This window comes from Artemia sp. Qi Xiang Cuo, chromosome 3 (assembly GCF_049724085.1).
Source record: "Artemia sp. Qi Xiang Cuo chromosome 3, ASM4972408v1, whole genome shotgun sequence".
NCBI classification, from domain to species: Eukaryota; Metazoa; Arthropoda; class Branchiopoda; order Anostraca; family Artemiidae; genus Artemia; species Artemia sp. Qi Xiang Cuo.
In genome coordinates, this window is record NC_142796.1 from 33703265 (window position 1) to 33723194 (window position 19930).

Here is a 19930-nt window from a genome sequence, read left to right on the forward strand (position 1 = left end):
TAAATTTGGGGTTAATAATAGGATAAAAGCTTTTTCGAGATACACGAGCCTAGAAAAAAAGAGAGCTTTTTGTTTAAGTTTCCAAAGAGATTTAGGTACGAGAGCAGGGCTAATTTAAGAAAATCGACAATAAAATTGACAAGATATCAAGTAGAGGTCAAAGTAAATAATAGATCAAGTTCTAAGATTAAATTTGGAGTTAATAATAGAATAAAAGCGTTTATCGAGATACACGAGCCTAGAAAAATTGGACAGATTTTGGTTTCAGTTTCCAGAGAGGTTTAAATGCGAAAGGACAGGCCTAATATAAGAAAATTAACAATAAAACAAATAAGAGATCAAGTAGAGATCATGATAAATAAGAGATAATTTTCTAAGATTGAATTTGGGGTTAATAATAGAATAAAAGCTTTTTTCGAGATACATGAGCCTAGAAAAAGTAGAAAACTTTTTGTTTAAGTTTCCAGAGAGATCTAGATACGAGATCAAAGCTAATTTATTAAAATCGACATTAAAATGAATAAGAGATCAAATAGAGATCATAGTAAATAAGAGATCAAGTTCTAAGATTAAATTTAGAGTTAATAATAGAATAAAAGCTTTTTTCGAGATACAAGAGCCTAGAAAAAGTAGAGAACTTTAACTATTGTACAATAATATTAATAATGTATAATAATGTATAACATATCTTTATGTTAATATTCTACATGGTATTATTTCAATCGAAATAATTTCTGCATTAGTTTGTTGGTTTTAGAAAAATATTGGTAAGGTCTTAGTGAAGTTGATTTCAATAAATCTGATTTTGCATAGACTGTTCAGAGGCCTATTATGCATCTTAAACAATCACAAACTGTTTTTCTTTGCAAGATTCAGAATTAAAGCTAGAACTTTTTCTCTTCTTGGGGAAAAAATTCAAGGTCGATGTTTAACTTTTTTTCTTTCTTCTACGGAAAAATTCAGAACAGAACTTGAAATTTGTATCTGTCTATTGAGAAAATTCAGAATAGAACTTAAACTTTTCTTCACTTCTTTGGGAAAACTCAGAATTAAATTGGAACTTTTTGTATCTTCTACAGAAAAATTCAGAACAGAACTTGAAACTTTTTTCTTTTCCTTTAGAAAATTCAGAAGAGAACTTTAAATTTTCTTCACTTCTTTGAGAAATCTCAGAATCAAAGGGGTACATTTTCTCTTTTTGGGGAAAAATTCAAAAGACAAGTATAAATTTTTCAGTCTTCTACGGAAAAATTCAGAACAGAACAAATTTTGGAGTTAATAATAGAATAAGTTTTTTTCGAGATAAACGAGGCCAGAAAAGTGGACAGGTTTCTGTTTCAGTTTAAAGGAATAGATTTAGATGCGATCCTAATTTGATAAAATCAACAATAAAATAAATAAGAGATCAAGTAGATATCATAGTAAGTAAGAGATCATGTTCTAAGATTAAATTCGGAGTTAATAATAGAATAAAAGCTTTTTTCGAGATACACGAGCCAAGAAAAATTGGACAGATTTTTGTTTAAGTTTCCAAAGAGGTTTAGATGCGAAAGGATAGGCCAAAGTTAATAAAATCAACAATAAAATTAATAAGAGAACAAATAGAGACCACATTATAAAATTAAATTTGGATTTAATAATAGAATAAAAGGTTTTTTCGAGATACACGAGCCTAGAAAAAGTTTACAGATTTTCGTTTCAGTTTCCAAAGAGATTTAGATATGAGAGCTGGCATAATTTAAGAAAATCAACAATAAAATAAATAAGAGATCAAGTAGAGATCATAATAAATAAGAGATCAAGTTCTAAGATTAAGGTGGAAATACAACTACTACTAACAACTCACTGCACTACCGAGCCACCTGAGGGAAACAAAGGTACGTTTTATCAAGAAAACATCTGAAAATGTTTAAGGTATAGTACAATTGACTTACAAAAAACACGAAAATAGAACTACTACTAACAACTCGATGTATCATAAAGCCACCTGAGGCCAATCACAGATACGTTTTATCATGAAAATATCTGAAAATGTTTAAAGTATAGTATGAATGCATTGCAAAAAAAAGTGAAAATACTATTACTAATAAAACTAACAACTCACTGCACTACCAAGCAGCCTGATATCACTCACGTAATTATAATCAAAAAAATATGTTGGAATATTTAAGCTATAGTATGAATGGTTTGCAAAAACACGAAAATACTATTACTACTAACAACTCACCACACGACCATGCAAGTTGAAGTCGCTCAGGGTTTTAATATATGAATTATGTGGTTAGTTTCTACTTAACTGATTCAAACAATCATATTTTAATTTCACTGTCCTTGGTACTTTGAGTCATTCTGCTAAGGAATAGTTGGAAGGTAGAAAGAAGGAAAGGATCAGAGGATAGCTACTTTCTTTTTATCAACATCCTGATTGATAAAAAATCTAAATATCGATATTTTTTAATGTTTGAATTGTGTTGTTAGTTTCTACTTCACCAGTTCAAGCAATAATATTCTAATTTCACCTTCCTTTAGTACTTCGAATCATTCTGCATAGGAATAGTTTGAAGGCAAAAAGAAGGAAAGGTTTGGAAGAAAGCTTCTTTCATTAAATATAGGTTTCATGATTTTTCTTGATTTTTGTTAGTTTCTACTTAACCAGCTCTTACAATTATATTTCACTACCTTGGTATTTTTAATCATTCTGCATACAAATAGTTTAAAGGTTGAAAGAAGGAAAGCTTCAGAGGACAGCTTCTTTCACTAAAGATTGACAATCTGATTTTTTTTTATTCTTTAATATTTGAATTGTGTTGTTATTTTCTACAAAACTGGTTCAAACAATCCTATTTTAATTTCACTGACCTTGGTACTTTGAATCATTCTGCTTAGGAATAGTTTGAAGGCAGAAAGAAGGAGAGCTTTAGAAGAAAGCTTCATTCATTAAAGATTAGTTCAGGATTTTTCTTATTTTTGTAATACTTGAATGTTTCTTTTAGTTTCTCCTTGACCAATACACACGATCATATTTTAATTTCACTATCCTTGCTACTTTGTATCATTCTGCATAGGAATAGTTTGAAGGTGGAAAGACGGAAAGCTTCAGAGGACAGCTACTTTCACTAAAGATTGACATCCTGATTCTTATTAATTTTTTAATTTTTGAATTGTGTTGTTAGTTTCTACTTAACTGGTTCAAACAATTATATTTTAATTTCACTGTCCTTAGTACTTTGAATTATTCTGCATGGGACTAGTTTGAAAGTCAGAAAGAAGGAAAGGTTTGAAAGAAAACTTCTTGCATTAAAGACTGACCACCAGATATTTATTTAATTTTGTAATATTTGAATGTTTTTGTTAGTTTCTACTTACCGGCTCATACAATCATATTTTAATTTCACTGTCCTTAGTACTTTGATTAATTCTTCATAGGAATAGTTGGAAGGTAGACAGAAGGAAAGCTGCAGGGGACAGCTACTTTCACTAAAGATTGACATCCTAATTCTTTCTAATTTTTAATGTCTGAATTGTATTGTTACTTTTTATTTAGAAGGTTAAAAGAATCAATTTTTAATTTCAATGTCCTTGTTATTTCGCGTCGTTCTGTACATGAAAACTTATAAGGCAGAAAGAAGGAAAGGTTAATCTTGTAATGTTGTCTTGTATCAACGATAAGTACTAATATCCGTTGCGGTATGCCGCTAGCACTTTTATTGTACATCTGAAGTGGTTGAACTATGAAAAGTTGAGGTAGTAAGAAGGCTATAGGGTTAGAATTGGCCTAATGAAAAAAGTTGGAATTAAAGTGGAAGTTTTTTCTCTTCATTGGGAAAAATTCAGAAGTAGTTTTCTCTTCTTTGGGAAAAATTCAGAAGTAGTAGCATTATTCTTTTTTTCTTTTTCTGACTTGGATTTTCTTGGATTTGGAAAATTATTTTTAATTAATGCGGATTTATAGAGGGTACACTATGGCTGCTCAGAGACACTACTTGCATATCCCAGTGGTACTCTATGGTAGGTTATCGACACTACACAGTTTATAGCTTGTATTAAATCAGTAATTTTCACACATTGGAAGGATAAACAATTGCATCATATTTAAAAAGTGAAACGGAATTATTCGAGAAAAGTGTGTACGCATGATTAAATTACCGTTGCATTGATTCATGAAAAGGAGAAGTATTTGAACTATGAAACAAGTGGAAGTGGCAACACTATTGGAAATTTATGCATGCGTTGTCATGACAGCGAGAGTTTACATTTCTTTGGAGTTCCCAAATCATTCTACAATGGTGATGGTGGATATGCGAGAGTGAGATATCCGGAGAGGATACTGTTCAAAGAGAATGCCATAAAAAAATAATAGTTGACGAGGAGGGGCAAATTCTTACTTATGGTTCTGATAATACTTTACCTATTGATAGATCCTATCATCATCTTTCTGGTATTAGTATTCAACGGAAGCTAAAAGGAAGACGGGCATACTCTTCTAGCAACATTATAAACCATATCCTGTCTACTTGCCATAACTGTTATCTTTGTAAAAATAATGTGACAATAGCTGAAGTCTTAACTGAAGTCTGAATATGAGGAGAAGCTTGCCACTGATATCAAGGCAAACCCCAAATCCTTCTGGAGGCATGTTTCTGCTAAAAGTCCTAACCGTCACACCATTCCTGACCTCAAGCATAGCGGGGTAACGCACTCGTCGCCGATAGATAAAGCTAATTTACTAAATGTCCAGTTTGCCTCCACTTTCACCACCCGGTCTTGTCCAACCATCCCTGCAGCACCATCACATTCTGTATCTACCCCAATGCCTAGCCTGTTAGTTACTAAAGAAATGGTCTTAGCTAGCCTCAATAAACTCGATGTTAATAAGTCCAAAGGACCTGACGGGTTACACCCAAGGCTTCTTCAAGAGTGTAGAAATGTCCTCGCTTCTCCTCAGTGCAGACTATTCCAGCTGTCCCTAAGAAACGGAGAGCTACCTACAGATTGGAAAACGTCATATGTCACGCCAATCCACAAAAAAGGCCCCAAGGATTGTGCTGAAAATTACCGTCCCATCAGCATCACTTCTGCGGTTGTAAAGGTGCTCGAGAGATTTGTAAATAGAGCTCTCATTCAGCACTTTGAAACTAACAACATACTAACTCCTTCTCAACATGGCTTCAGATCTGGTTGATCCGTGGACACTAACCTAATTCAGACATACGAGTATGTAACATCACTGCTGGATCGAGGATTTCCTGTTGATATGGTGCTCATGGACCTCTCAAAAGCTTTCGACAGGGTATGTCATGAATTCCTGATCGCCAAACTGAAGGCAGCAGCTGTTGATGGTGTTACTGTGCAGTGGATACAGAGTTTCCTATGAGAAAGAACAAAAGCCGTCAGGGTCTATGATTCTCTAGGTGTTCCTCATTTATTGTCATCCATAACTGTGTTAATTGGCGTCCCCTAGGGGACCATCCTTGGACCGAGTCTCTTCAATTTTAATATTAACGATGCACCAAACCTTCTCTTGAACCTCCTCACACTTTATGCTGATGACTCAAAACTTGTTGGCAAAGCTGCTATACCATCTGATCTCCAATCTATACAAACGGACCTTGATATTCTTGGAAGCTGGGCTGATAAATGTCTCCTCTCCTTTAATGCTGGAAAATGTCATGTCATTCATTTTGGCAAACATAATCCACATCAGCAGTACCATCTCCAAGGTAACCCCCTCTCTGCAGTTACTGAAGAAAGAGATCTTCGAGTCATTGTTGATCATCGGCTGAGTTTCATTACCCATGCAAAATCTGTATCTTCTTCTGCCTTCCAATTCCTTGGACTTATTAAAAGAACTATCTCTAGCTGGCCTCCTAAAGTATTTATGAAGCTCTACAAGGCACTGGTTTGTCAACTCCTTGAGATTGGAATGTCCCTGGCGTCCCCCTATTTTAAGAAGGACAGGGAAATACTAGAAAAAGTACAGAGAAGAGCAACTAAGATGGTTGAAGGCCTCAAACAAGTGCCATACAAAGAGCGTTTGCGTCATCTGAAGCTCCCTACTCTCACATACCGGAGGAAGCGAGGCGAAATGATTCTAACCCACAATGTCATTTCAAAAAATACTCTTCCTGGTCTCCTTACTCCCCCAGAACGCCTTGTGACAAGAGGACATTCAATGAAAATTTTCAAGAGGCACTCTTCTATCCGAGAGAGAAGCCATTTCTTCAGCCAACGAATAACCAACTTATGGAATCAGCTCTCTGAAGATAAGGTGTCAGCAGACTCGACGATTTCCTTCAAGCGAAGACTTGACGAGGATTGGCAACAGCAGGAGTTCTTCTACAACTGGTAAGCTGCTAAGTCTACAACCCGAATTTAGCAAGCGAATCACGACAAACAAAAAAAAACATTAGATGTCATCATGGAGCATTACAAGGATGGAACATCCTTAAATTTGCTCCAAGCTGAGATTTAAGGTAATTTAAGGTAAATAGACAGTGATTTCACAGGCAAAATAAAAAGGGCATTGGCAGACAATATTACTAATGAATATAAAAATGAATTAACGGAAAATAAAGCGCATGTTAACATTGTTTCTACTATTGATCATATAGTCAATGAACCCAATAATATCAAAGATGCAACACATATTGAACCTATAGGTGACACCCCTGTAAAACTGTGTATAACTCAAAATGGACTAATGATTATTCTACTGGCTATGAACTAAGAGAAGAGAGTAACTTTAGTATCAAGAGAGAACATGATAAATTATTCTATTGAACAGTTTCAAAATGTCCAACGTTGGTCAATGATATTAATAATGTATAATAATTTATTTATTATATTTGTATTTTAATATTCTACATGTCGTTATTTCAATAAAAACAATTCATGCATTACTTTGTTATATTTTTATTATTTTAGGGTGCGCTAGCAAGTCAAACGTTTAGAATGCTTATTAAATGTTCTAAGATGTAGGAAGAGAAAGTTTTAGAGATAAAGATGCTGCTAGCAAACTGATAGGGGATGAATTAGAAGCTGAGATAGGTTAAAAGAACAAATACCAAAGTCTGTGCATATCCCAATGTTAAGAAAAACTTTTCAAAAGGCATTATTCTATCTTTCCCCTCACATATTTTTTTAGTTTATGTACATACATCATTATTACTCTATGCTTGCACACAGACACTACGCGACTGCCCCAATGGTACTCTACGGCTAGTTATCGACACTACCTAGTTTATTCTATGGATTAAATCAGTAATGTTCACACATTGGAAGGATGAATACCTGCATCTTATTTTTTTTAAAAGTGAAAATGTATTATTCAAAGAGTGTGTTATGTTTGTTAGAGTGGCAGAAACGTTATATATTTATTTAACTTAAGCCCTTATTCAGCTATAATAATGTTTGGTGTGATTGACTCAGAATATATAACACTGAAATATTCCTCAACTGGTGTTATTTTCGAAGCGGCTTTCTTGCTGCTAGATGAACAACGCCCCGAAGTTTGCAGCTATAAATGGAACATCAAATACAATATGTTTAAGTACGATAAAAAAAGATGGTGTCCGACGTTAAATTTCATAAATGGAAACGGCTTTTACGCTAAAACCATAAGACCACGTAATGAAAATGGCTATGAAATAAAGCATGTACAAGAGGAAATTCAGGAAATATGCAGTTTTTTTCAGTGTGCAAGCTGTTTATGTTAAGGGGAGCGTGCTGACTGATAAACTCTTAATAGGAAAATGTGATAAAGACATGCCATTATTCAACTTAGAAGACTTCAAATGTGAGAAATACCTGCATTCAGTACATGATCCTGAAGATGAAGTTATATATTTCGCTCAATGGGTACCTGAAAAGATACCTGACACGGAAAAATGCATCAGATATTCAAAGATCCAAACTCCTGCTCCTTCAATCAAATGGGTTAAGATTTTTTTTAAATATGTAAATATGTATATTTTCCCAAAATATTTTTTGTTTGTTGTATATATTTTTTAGGCTAAAAGCATTTTTTAGCTTACTTTTCATTTTCATCTACGGCCTATACATCTTGTTTAGCTCTAGGATACCGTTCGAAACATGAAGGAACATTTTTTTCTGATAATTGAAATAAACTTCTCCAAACAAAGGGGTATAGTGGGAGGTGACACCTTTTTACTATCTCAACTGCTGCCATCTTTACGCCTATAGTTATGGATGACACTTTACACCTATGGTTATGGATGGCAACAAACTCGCTGAGGCACACGGGTATAGTGAGAGAGACATGCAAAAAAGGTAGGTATATTTAAGCTCACATAGCGCTGACCCGCGCCAGTGCGCGGCAGACCGTTGTGCCGCTATGGTAGGTGGTTCCGCCTCTGCGGTGCGGACTGCTGCGGTGGGCACGGTGCCGCTGCAGGGGCGGACCGCACGGCATCACTGCGGGGGCAGACCACACGGTGCCACTTCGGCACTATGTGAGCTTAAATAAACCTAAATTTTTTGCATGTCTCTCTCACTATACCCGTGTGCCTGAGCGAGTGTGCTGCCATCTATAACTATAGGTTGTAGGTTATAGGTTTTATTTTATTATTAACTCCAAATTTAATCTTAGAACATGATTTCTTATTTACTATGATTTCTACTTGATCTCTTATTTATTTTATTGTTGATTTTCTTAAATTAGGCCTGTCCTTTCGCATCTAAACCTCTTTGGAAACTGAAAAAAAAATCTGTCCACTTTTTCTAGGCTCGTGTATCTCGAAAAAAGCTTTTATTCTATTATTAACTCCAAATTTAATCTTAGAACCTGATCTCTTATTTACTATGATCTCTTTGATCTCTTATTTATTTTATTTTTGATTTTCCTAAATTATGCCTCTCCTTTCACCTTAAGTGTAACACCTAAATATTATAAAATTTGGTACTTGTGTATTATACCAAACATACTCAAGGATTTAAAATTCCCGCGTTAAATATATTCAATCTCTCTCAATCTCTCTGAATCTCACTCAATCTCTCTCAATCTCTCTTAATCTCTCTCTCTCTCTCTCTTAATCTCTCTCAATCTCTCGCTCAATCATCAAAAATTATTGCTACGGGACTTTAACTACAGTGATATTTTTAATAACCCTAAGCTGACTTCTTAATATCTTATTACAACATTTCTTACCTTTTTTATTTCCTACTTTCAATATGGCTACTATATTCTTTTAATTTACATATATTCTTTTAATTTAGTTCAACATCCGTCTAAATATTTACTTAAAAGCTTCACCTTAATACCCTTAGCTTGTGTAGTACCAATAATTGTAGCAGTATCAGTAGCAGTATGCGCATAGCACCTTTGATTTCTTCAATATCCCGTTCAACACACGACGAAAGTTACAGCTTAATACCATTAACCATTCCTGAAGCGTATCTGATACGTCCGCTTGACAACCTCTATGGGCATAGTGTGTTCCTATTTAGTTCCATATAGTTTCTGTATATCCAAAATTTTTGCCTTGATACCCTTAGTTTTAATAGCAGCTGTAGTAGTAGTACAAGTAGAATTAACAGTAGTAACCTCAGCTTTAGTACCATTAGCAGTAATAGAACTAGTAACAATAGCAATAGTAATAGCAGCATGAGTATAAGCAGTAGCATTAAGATGCAAATACTTTCTTTGTGATTAGTTCAACATCCCTCACAACAAGCCCTGTTAGTTTCAACTTTACACACCAAACTGCTCCTAAGATATTGTTGTTATCCCTTTTTGGCAACCTGCATACAGATGGCGTGCTTTGACTCAGTTCCCCACCCCCCTCTCAAAATTCGTTGAAATTTTTCGGCTTCATACCTTTAGGCATAGTTGCAATAATAGTCAAAGTAGTAGCATTGACATTACTAGTAATAGTGTTAATAGTAATAGCGGTAGTAACAGTAGCAGCAATAATATTACCATACTGCTTGTTGGTCAGTAGAACATCCCTCTCATCAAGTCCTGAAGTTCCAACTTAATACAATTAGCCATTGCTATATATTTCTGGTATGTCCTTTTACATAACCTGCATTTTCATATATTTCTTGAAATTTTCGTGTAAATGCTCTTAGCCTTACAACTAGTTGCAATAGAAGTAGTAGGACTTTAGGTAAATGTAGCAGTAACAGTAGTAGTAGCATTAGTGTGTACAGATTGCCTTTTTGGTTAGATGTTCTTCCCCTTGAAGCATTCTCTGGAAGTTCCAACTTAATACCCAAATGAATTCTTGAGATACGTTTTTTTAATAACGTGCATGCTCATAGCGTCTTTTGATTTAGTTCGCCCTCAAACATTGTAAATGGATTAATGTGGTAGTAATAGTGGTCGTAATTGTAGTAGTATTGGTTCTATTAAAAATATTGACTTTTTGATCATGTCCCTTATCGTTTCCTGAATTTTTTAAACTAATATACTCAGTTATTCATGAATTATGCCCTTTTGACAATCATTATACACATAACGTCTTTGATTTAATTCAACGATCCCCTCAACATTCTTTGAAAGCTCACCTAAATGCCTCTCGTCCGCTTGGAAATTAAAGTTCAAACAAGCTTTCTCAATAATATATACTATAAGTAAACAATGAACGAATTGTATAACTTACAGCCCTTGGACTGAGGACTGTGGGGCGGCTGACGTATATTTGGTAAAATATTAATGTTAGTAGAAAGGCCTCATGAGCTTGTGACGGGGCACCATATATGGGCATAGAATATTGACGGGGCATATGTGCTGCCATCTACAATTTAGTCTAACGCTGACGGGACATAATTTATTCAAGGATTATCGATCGAGTCTAATGGATGGTGTCAAGGTCGAGTTATTTGTTGTTTACAGGTGTAATGACTCCAGAGCGAAGTTTGCAAATGCAAATTAACGGTGGGGAAGAGATGTATTGATCCACGAAGGGGAGAGGATTTCCGAGAAATTGATTGCGTAATCGACTAGGACAAATGAATTTCCGAGAAATTGATTGCGTAATCGAAGGGGAACTAAATTTCCGAGAAATTGATTGTGTAATCGAAGGGGAGAGGATTTCTGAGAAATTGATTACATAATCGCTGGGGAGAATGTATTGATCTGAAAACGGGAAACAGGATCACGTGTCTCCTTCTAAGCCAATCAGGGGACCGGACATATTAGCGGGAGAGGATTGCAGGGAATATAAGGCAAGGATTTTTGCTATAGTTTTTATTAGTCTGTGAATAGAATTCAAAGGAGTGAGAACAGTTTGACTTTACTCATTTGGATATATTTGTGTTGATGGTGAGTGGAATGTTTACCCTATTAGAAGTTGATAGTGGAGTTGATGGTAATAATACAAGATCACCAAACATTGCGGTGGAAATCACGAGAGGATCATGGCTTTGTCTGCAATGGGATGAAGTATATGCAAGATATGTAATATCCTTGAGCAAATTTAAAATGGAGGAGGAATTATGTTTCGATGAAAAAGTTGATATAGCACATGTGAATAGACTTCAATATGCTTTAAGTGCATTTGTGAAACATATCAAAGACAATAAACTGTATCGCTAATTGAACATGCTTAGTATTATTGTTGTAATTATTCAATAAAATTGTTTAGAAATTGAAAATGTTTCCTTTCTTTTTGTTGTTGGAATGTTAGGCTGACAAATCATGGTTTGTCTAGAGTCAGCAGTCAGAGTGAATGGATTGAAAAATGAATAAATTTGAGAAAGAGAGAATTAGATCGAATCTGGTGTTTATGGAAAAACATTTGATTTTGGATGATAATTTTCTGAAGTTATCTCTTCAACACAGGATATTCTCTCGGGAAACACTTGACAATATAATGAAAACTGATTCTCCCCCATTGGACTATTGTATGAAGCTTTGTCGATGTGACTCAAATACTTATAGTCAATTTATTGATATATTAATTGGAACAAAGCAGAATAATATCGTGGATACACTTTTGAAAACATTGCCTTAGATTCAATGTAGATGGCTCCCCCACTATTCGAAAGATGTGACGTCACAGAATTACTCCTCTCCCATTCCTCCACCCTGAATTTATCGAGCGAGGACGATCAGTTTCGTTTCAGCTATGAGAGAGTTGACATCGGAAACCAAAAAAAAAAAAATTTCTATACATGTCCACTATGCATGTAAACTCTTGGCAGTTGGACTCAATATGAGAATTGTACAATTATTGATGACTATAGTGAAAAGTGCAAATTATGTAATCCTTGTAAATTACATAGAGGCTATGCTATATAAATTAAAGGATGTAATTTATGTCTTGAAGAGATTTTTAAGTCTCACCCTAGAAGACATCTGTGCTCCAACTTTCACTATGACAAATGTGATCAGTGGGAGAATACTTACCCCAGTATGATTGGAAGGAATCCTAAACGTAATTTTAGTTTGTTTCTACGAGATTGGTATCGTCGTGGATTTAAATTATTCTGGGAGGAAGAATCTGGTCTACGATTCAACTGTTGGGGTAACAAGACAATTTGGTTTCTACGTCATCGTTGTGACGACACTGCCTATTATGACTATAAACCAAGTGATTTTTATTTGGCTCTTACTGAATGTGATTCACCATTTGAAAACACTGTATGTGATATTGCTTCAAATAGACAGATTGAAACTCGTGCATTTCATAATATGAGTGCAAATAGTATCATTGACTATACAAAGAGATATGACAAGAGTGAAGTTACATTATACTGTAGAAAATTTGACCCTGACTTTGCAGCCAATCAAGATCAATATTCAGTGAATCCAAATGATTTACCGGCATTAGTGGTTCACGACAGTTGCCTTTACACCGATGAAGAAATCTAAAGTGAAGATTTAAAGACATTGTTGTATATGTACATTTTATTAATAAACAAATTCACAAACATTTTTTAAGCACTTTACTCTTAGGGCACTGAAATTTATATTATACAGGTCTGATAGGATATTTTCCACTAGAAAGTCGTTCAGACGTGGATTGTCTACATAAATGTTGAGAAACTGCTTGTATGTATAGCCGCGACATCGGAACACAAAATATAGTAGTGCATGGAAGCCAAAGCTTTTAGTCGTCAGATCCTGCACTCTCCTCTCATTTTGAATAATGGTTTTTCCACTGCTCTCAATATAGTTGCTGATGTGAGGTGTGTAGAATGTATAGGGTAGACCAAGAGGATCAAAAAATTCAATTGTCTTCATTGTTTGAAAGATGCAAAGCCAATGACCCGTCAGCACAGTCGACGGACTGCTATTAACAATTATTAAGGTATTGTTGACACTTTGAATTTTTCCAAGAAAGTCCGACGGCAGACAATAAGATTTGTACTGGGACATGTGGGGATTCATATTAAATGTATTAATGATTTTACTGGTTTTCCTGGTACCAAGTCTAGTAGAACACTACCATCGGGAGTGATTTCCCAATAGGTTTTATATTGATGTAGTGAGATTAGTGCAATACTCTAAGGTAATGGGTCAGCAAATGTACATTAAAGGTACACTCCCCGTACGTTCTATACTCATAGCCTGTGTGCCAGACAAATCTAGTACAATGATACCATGTGTTTTAGCAAACATTTCTTCGGTTATACCATTTTCAAATAGTTGTGAATCATGATCTAGGGTTCGCATGGTCAACTCGTACAATGTTCTATGGGATTTATCAAAAGATAGATTGTAGAGTGGGATGCCGTTTACTTTGCACACAAGAGATGATAGCCCAAACATCTCGAATTTATGTGGACATCCAGTCCATGATTCTATTGCACTAGCGCTTTTTACAAATGCCAAGGTGAGTTTTGACGGAATTTCGCAATTGATAAAGGATGAATCAGTGAAGGGGCGTGAGCCCATGGCAATATGACGTTGATTGGTGATTGTATGAGGAACAAGTAGTTTAATATTATTTCCTTTGACTCTTAGTTTTTTCACTGCCAAAGCAACAGACCTCATAACTTGTTGTTTGCGTACATGAAGTATTGCCGAGGTGAGGGAGAGACTTACATCAGGATTGGCAGCAAGTTCTTTTCTCAATATGAAACTGGATGGTGCCAGCGTCAATTTTATATCCACTTTAATATTGGGTGGTAGCCATTGGGGTATATTAAATATTTCATGATATATTTTTCCAACTAGATGTAATTCACTAGTTGTATCATTTTGAAGTGAATCTGTACTATTAGTATCAGTAATATATTCATATCAATTGGAGGTGCCTCTCAATTCCTTGTATGACTTGGTTGTCATCAACATGAACTGCATATAGCTTGTATAATTTGAGAGATTGTTGCTTGTGCTCACCAACGTTCCATTGATGTAGACACTGATTTAACGAACTAAATTATGTAATATACAATTTTCATAGGATATTCCATCGGCAAGAATTGGCAATGTAATATCGGATTTCTGGAATTTCATTTGTAAATCTATAAATGCCGAAGACATGTCCATAAATTAGTCTTCATTGGAATAAATTTGAAAGTGGATATTATCGGAGAGGGACTGTTGTGGATAAATTGTTCATAGTATCCATGCTTGACACTCACATCAACATTTTCAGCATTGAATAGATTCAATGAGGTGGTGATTGAAGGTTGAGAATCCTTATGCGGTAGGTAGAACATCTTAGGAAAAGATATTTTGTTTCGATCTAACAATTCTCTTCCTGGGGATTTTTCTTCTACTACTGTTTACAGTACGTGTCGGTTTTTTCCTTCTTTTCTTTGACAGGGGTGATGTCTTTCGTTTCTGACCTGAGTAGAGACTGATGAGTGATGCACTTTTTCTCGAATTTCTTAAATCTTTTCGAGTTCGTTTTAATATCTCGCCAAGGGTTCACGCATTGGACCTAAGATTTTTCATAACTCTTTTTTTTAAATACTTGCCAGATGTCTAGACGTATATTTTAGACGATTAAAAATCTACCGCAGCCGGTACAATATATTTTCTAGCGAGAGGTAGTGAAGAGCGAAACAGCTTAATAAACCAACTGCCAAGACCATAGCCAGACATTGTAGTAGGCTACGCCCTTTGTAATAGTCCATTCCATTGCCCTGTTGTCTTGGGTCAAGAGTATTAACATAGCAGTCAATATCAGGACAAATGAATACCACTTTTCTACTATTAGACATCTTGTTGTTGAAAGATGGGACGAAAATGGCATGTAATCGCAGCCAAACCTTTTGATATTGCTAGTGGATCACCTAATTCAGTTCTTAGTGTTAACTGACAGAGTGCCAAAGAGGAAGTGTTTACGGGAATATACTGAAGATGCTTTATATTGTAGCAGTGAATATGTTCTTGATTGGTTTTTCGCTCAAGAACTCGTAGGAGGGGAACATTTGAATTACCAACCCGGGATGTTTCCACAAATGAAGCGTAGAGAAATATACATGTGTCCGTAGAGAAGACAGGCAGGTAGTCAGCAAAAATGAAATTATTGTTTTCTGTACTTTTACCGTTGATTATATTAATGTTATATCCAAGAACGTCCCTTAGGTTATCATTCATAATAACATTTTCACTGGCAATAGGTGAACTAATGTATATCTTGCCCCCCTCCTTTTAATTGTTGAAAAGAAAAGCTCATTCTTTACGAGCGGAAATTCTTTTATAAATAGAATAACAAAAATTGTTCATACAGGTGAGTTCCTCGTAGGGTAATTCAATATATGGATAATCTATCCAATTGATCTTTTGAATTTGTTCTTGATCACCTGAGGGTGGTGGCGGCCAATCATAGGGTCTAATTCTTATTTCATATTTACGATCTTTTCTCAGGATGTCGTAGGTATTTTTGAGAATACAGTCGACAATAGCCACTTAATACTTTCTGTCGAATTTGATGGTGGGGGAGAGTTTCGTCAAAAAATCACTTGTTTTATTCAAGTCATTATAGAGAGGATCAGAAAAATTGGACCTGAAAGTCACATAGAAATCATTGGGCATTGTTAATGTCTTCAGCACTGACCCAAGAATCAAAATCTGAGTTGTATCCTAGCCAGCAAACAAGCAACTGTCTCTTGTCCCTACGACTACGACTCTTTAATATCTTTTCAATTTGATAAATTTTGCTAGCGTTTCTAACTTTTTACAGTTCTTATTCATAAAAACCGCCGAGAATATCATCATCTTTGGTGTTTCGCAGTCGATATGTCTTGGGTTCGGTGTCACTTTAAAAATTCACGTGGTTCGTGGTTCGACACGTGGTTCGGTGTCGTGGGTTCGGTGGATTTTGGACGCTTTAAAAATTTCAGTGCCCCATAAATAATTGCCCTTTTCAAAAATATTAGTTACTCTATTAAATTAAGCAGTATCATCAGTATTGAATTTCTTCTTCGCATTTTTTTCTTTTCTGCTGTAGTATTACTTTAGAAAATCATAAACTGCATTTTCAGTACAATGAACTTCCCGATAGCTTGAGTTGGACAAGGAATGATGGGGTCGTTGGTTATATATCCGCATGATTTTATCTAAATCATGAATAAAAGCAGGTGTGTTTTTCAGTGTACAATATCTTGAAATTAATAGACAAATCGTTCTTATCAATCGTTCAGCCAATGCAGCCTTTATCGGGCTGTGACTATGATAAAGTGTTGTTTTATATTTCAATAGAACCTTTTGCACATGGCGATTAACAAATTCGCTTCCACGATCTGTTTGAATTTTTCTATAGCAATCCTGTTCAAGAATACTTTCTAAAGCCTGAGCAACTTCAACACCTCTCTTTGACCGTAATGGAATGGCATAGGCATAGTGACTAAAGACACTGATTACTACTAGAATATGTTTTTAGGGTGCATGGTGACGTCGTTGAATCGCGTCTAAGGTTAAAAGATCAGTTTGTATTATTTGCTGAGAGAAGAAGGCTTTAGTTTGTCAATATTGTTGGCCACGAAGCCTACGACTCCGATGCAGTGTGTAACTCGGTTCATTTTGTAGATACTCTTTTGCTTTTTTAATGTGCTGCCAGAGGCAACTTTAGAAAGAGTGGTGGGGGAACTTAAACTTCCCGCTTCACCAATATTTTCATAGACATGTTTCAGAACTTCAACCATTTTGAACGCAAACACGTAATGTAATGTCCACTCCCCTTTTGCACACTGGAGGGTGAATCAATCTGTCTTTACTTTTGTCTAGCAGCCACAGGTGTTAGAAAATCATTGCTGCTGCTGCTAGTATTTTCAAATATTGATGCTTTTTCTTTTTTCAATGGTGTTGGTGTTGGCGTTGTTGGAGGACTATATTGTGTTAGTTTCTTTAGAATTTGCTTATTGCCAATAAGACTTTTGGGAAAGTTTGATGCATTTAGAAAGACGTATAGATTATTGTCAAATGATAAAAGTCCTTAATGATTCGTCTCCATATCACAAATTAAATCAACTAGATTATACTTTTTTCCCTGAATTATAATTCGTTTCCCTGCGCTGTCGACTTGAACTTGATGATCACCAACAGTTTCCAACATGAGATATGTTAATACTATTTTACTCTGTTCACGATAGGTCAGTGGCAATAAGTTTCCAATTGTTGTCACAATAGAATTCAATTCCTTCTCCTTTGATTGCACAGAATCTTGAGCAGATGTTTCCTGTTTGGAGGGATCTGTGACGGTAACAGCAGGTCTCTCACGGTTTGATCTATGTTTTTCCACGCGTCGCAATGCATCTTGAAGTAAAAGTAGTTTTTTGTCATCGGCAATATTCTCATCATTAATGAATTTGCTTAGATTATCTTCAAAATGTTCGACGGGAGAGAGGACAATTTCAAATTGTGTCAATTTATAGGGTTTAGCCATTCTCTAAAAAAGACTGTTTACAAGTCCTGCAATTATTGGCAGTAAAAGTTTAAAAAAGCTACCACCCGTTTGAAGGAGACGTTTTCTTTTAAAGATTTTCCCCTTGTTTTGCAAGCCAAGGCGCGTACAATGGAACGATGTTGTTTTGCCTGTTGTCTAACACCTTCTGGAAAGTGTAAATTGCCCTCAGTTAAATTTAAACAAAGTTCAGATATTAGATTAATGAGATAATTGTTAGTACCATGGTTGAGTAAGACCTTCCTGAGTAGTGGTTTGGAAGTTCCTAAAACGAAAAATAAATGCCATTGGTCACGTTCTTGAGTCCATGTCTTAATGGCAACTAATAACTTTTTCTACTGTTTCCCGGAAAATATACAGTAATTTCATTGTCGAAAATGTCGGTGACTACACGTAGATTTTCGGGTGTGCTCTGATTAAGATCTAACAAAATGTAGCCATACGGCTTATTTGTCACCTGAGAGTACGCTGACAGCAGAAATTAAGGGGTACCGGGATAAATTTACTTATTAAGAGTTTTTAGTGAGCTAGAATCACAAACAACGCGGTAGATAATTTAGATGGTGCAATTCAAAGCAAGGGTTCGCATACATTTGCTCTGATGAAACAGATTGTGTAGAACTAGGGTTATGGAAATCTTTTCATGATGAGAGCAAACGGTGAACAGCTTTAGCATTTCCTGTGTAAACTGTTCAATGGATTCAGCCAAATCATCAATAATCAGCCACGAGTTTGGTTCAATACTATTGAAAACATCAAGTTCCCGTATGAATTGTATTGGTATGGATGTGGCAATAGCTTTTATTTGATCATAGGACTCTTGCCAAATACTATAGCAATAATAAATTTTCTTTGGTTTTTCCAAAAACATTTTATTACAATTTTGAATTATTTTAGCTAAAAGTGTTGTTTTCCCCGACATTTATGGACCACACAGAAACGATCTGAATGGTGTTCTTAATTGATACATACTGCTGCTGCTTCTGTTGACAACTGTCAGACTACAAATAACCTTAAAACATACTTATCCAATGAATAAGTAGTAGTAATAATTTTCCCATAGATCTATCTAGTACGTTAACAACAAAAACAATATTTCATTCATTTATTCAACATGAAAACTCTATTTGTTCAACATGAACAAAAAAAAACACTTGTTCAACAAGAACAAAAACTCTATTTTTTCAAACATTATTAATATGAAAAAATGACACTTCTGTTCAAGCATAAAGAACAATATTTATTATAAAAACACTTTTGTTCATCAAGAACAACAACAACACTTATTATCATAAAAAAAACACTTTTTTTATTCAGCATCAATATTTGTACGACATCACTTTTTGTCATAAAAAAAACACTTTTTTCCAGCATCACTATTTGTACAGTAGCACACTTTTTGTACAATAGCACTTGAAAAAAAACATACTTGGAACATGAACTTTAAAAAATAGCACAGTTGAACATTATGAATTTAAAAGATCCGTCCACCCTCCGGGGAGCCGCGAGCCGAAGGCAACGGGCGGAACCCACCCCCCCCCACCCCCGTGGGAGCAGCGGGGCCGAAGGCCAGACATGGGCGGGACCCCCCCCCCGGGAGCCACGGGGCGGAAGGCCGGCCGTGGGTTGGACCCCCCACCCCCCCCGGGATTGAAACAGTATACAATAGTCGTCGTCACTGCTGCTGCTGCTACAGGTTAGGTTGGGTTTGGGTTAGGTTGGGTTAGGGGTTGAGTTAGGTTGGGATAAGTTTAGGTTAATTTATCCAGACCAAGTTGATTGCGATAGTCTATGCATTCAACCCGGTCTGAAATACGGTAGTGGCCATGGGGTAGTACACTTACACCATTCTCGAGCACAAAGACTTTGTCGGCTTTGCATGACATTGCATTCTTTTCCACTCTTACAGTATAATTTCTATACTGTAGAGAGCGAATTGCAAGCACTTGTGCTCTCGGCACTATGCTACTCTCTACACAGCCTCTGTAGACATTCATGTTGAAATTGCTCCTTACAAAATGTGTAGGCACCCCTTTACACGCCTGCTTTACATCCCTGTTATGCGTTTCCACGCAATAAACTTTAGGACCCGGGAACACCCCCCACGA

General features: G+C 35.7%; 1 protein-coding gene across 1 annotated transcript; it reads left to right on the forward strand.

The window, feature by feature from the left end:
* The first annotated feature begins 5254 nt into the window (after positions 1-5254).
* On the forward strand, positions 5255-6349 carry LOC148954027 (uncharacterized). The gene is made up of 2 exons (XM_089086095.1): positions 5255-5290; positions 5462-6349. Exons 1-2 carry the CDS (start codon positions 5255-5257, stop codon positions 6347-6349), a joined length of 924 nt encoding a protein of 307 aa, XP_088942221.1.
* Positions 6350-19930: the final 13581 nt, after the last annotated feature.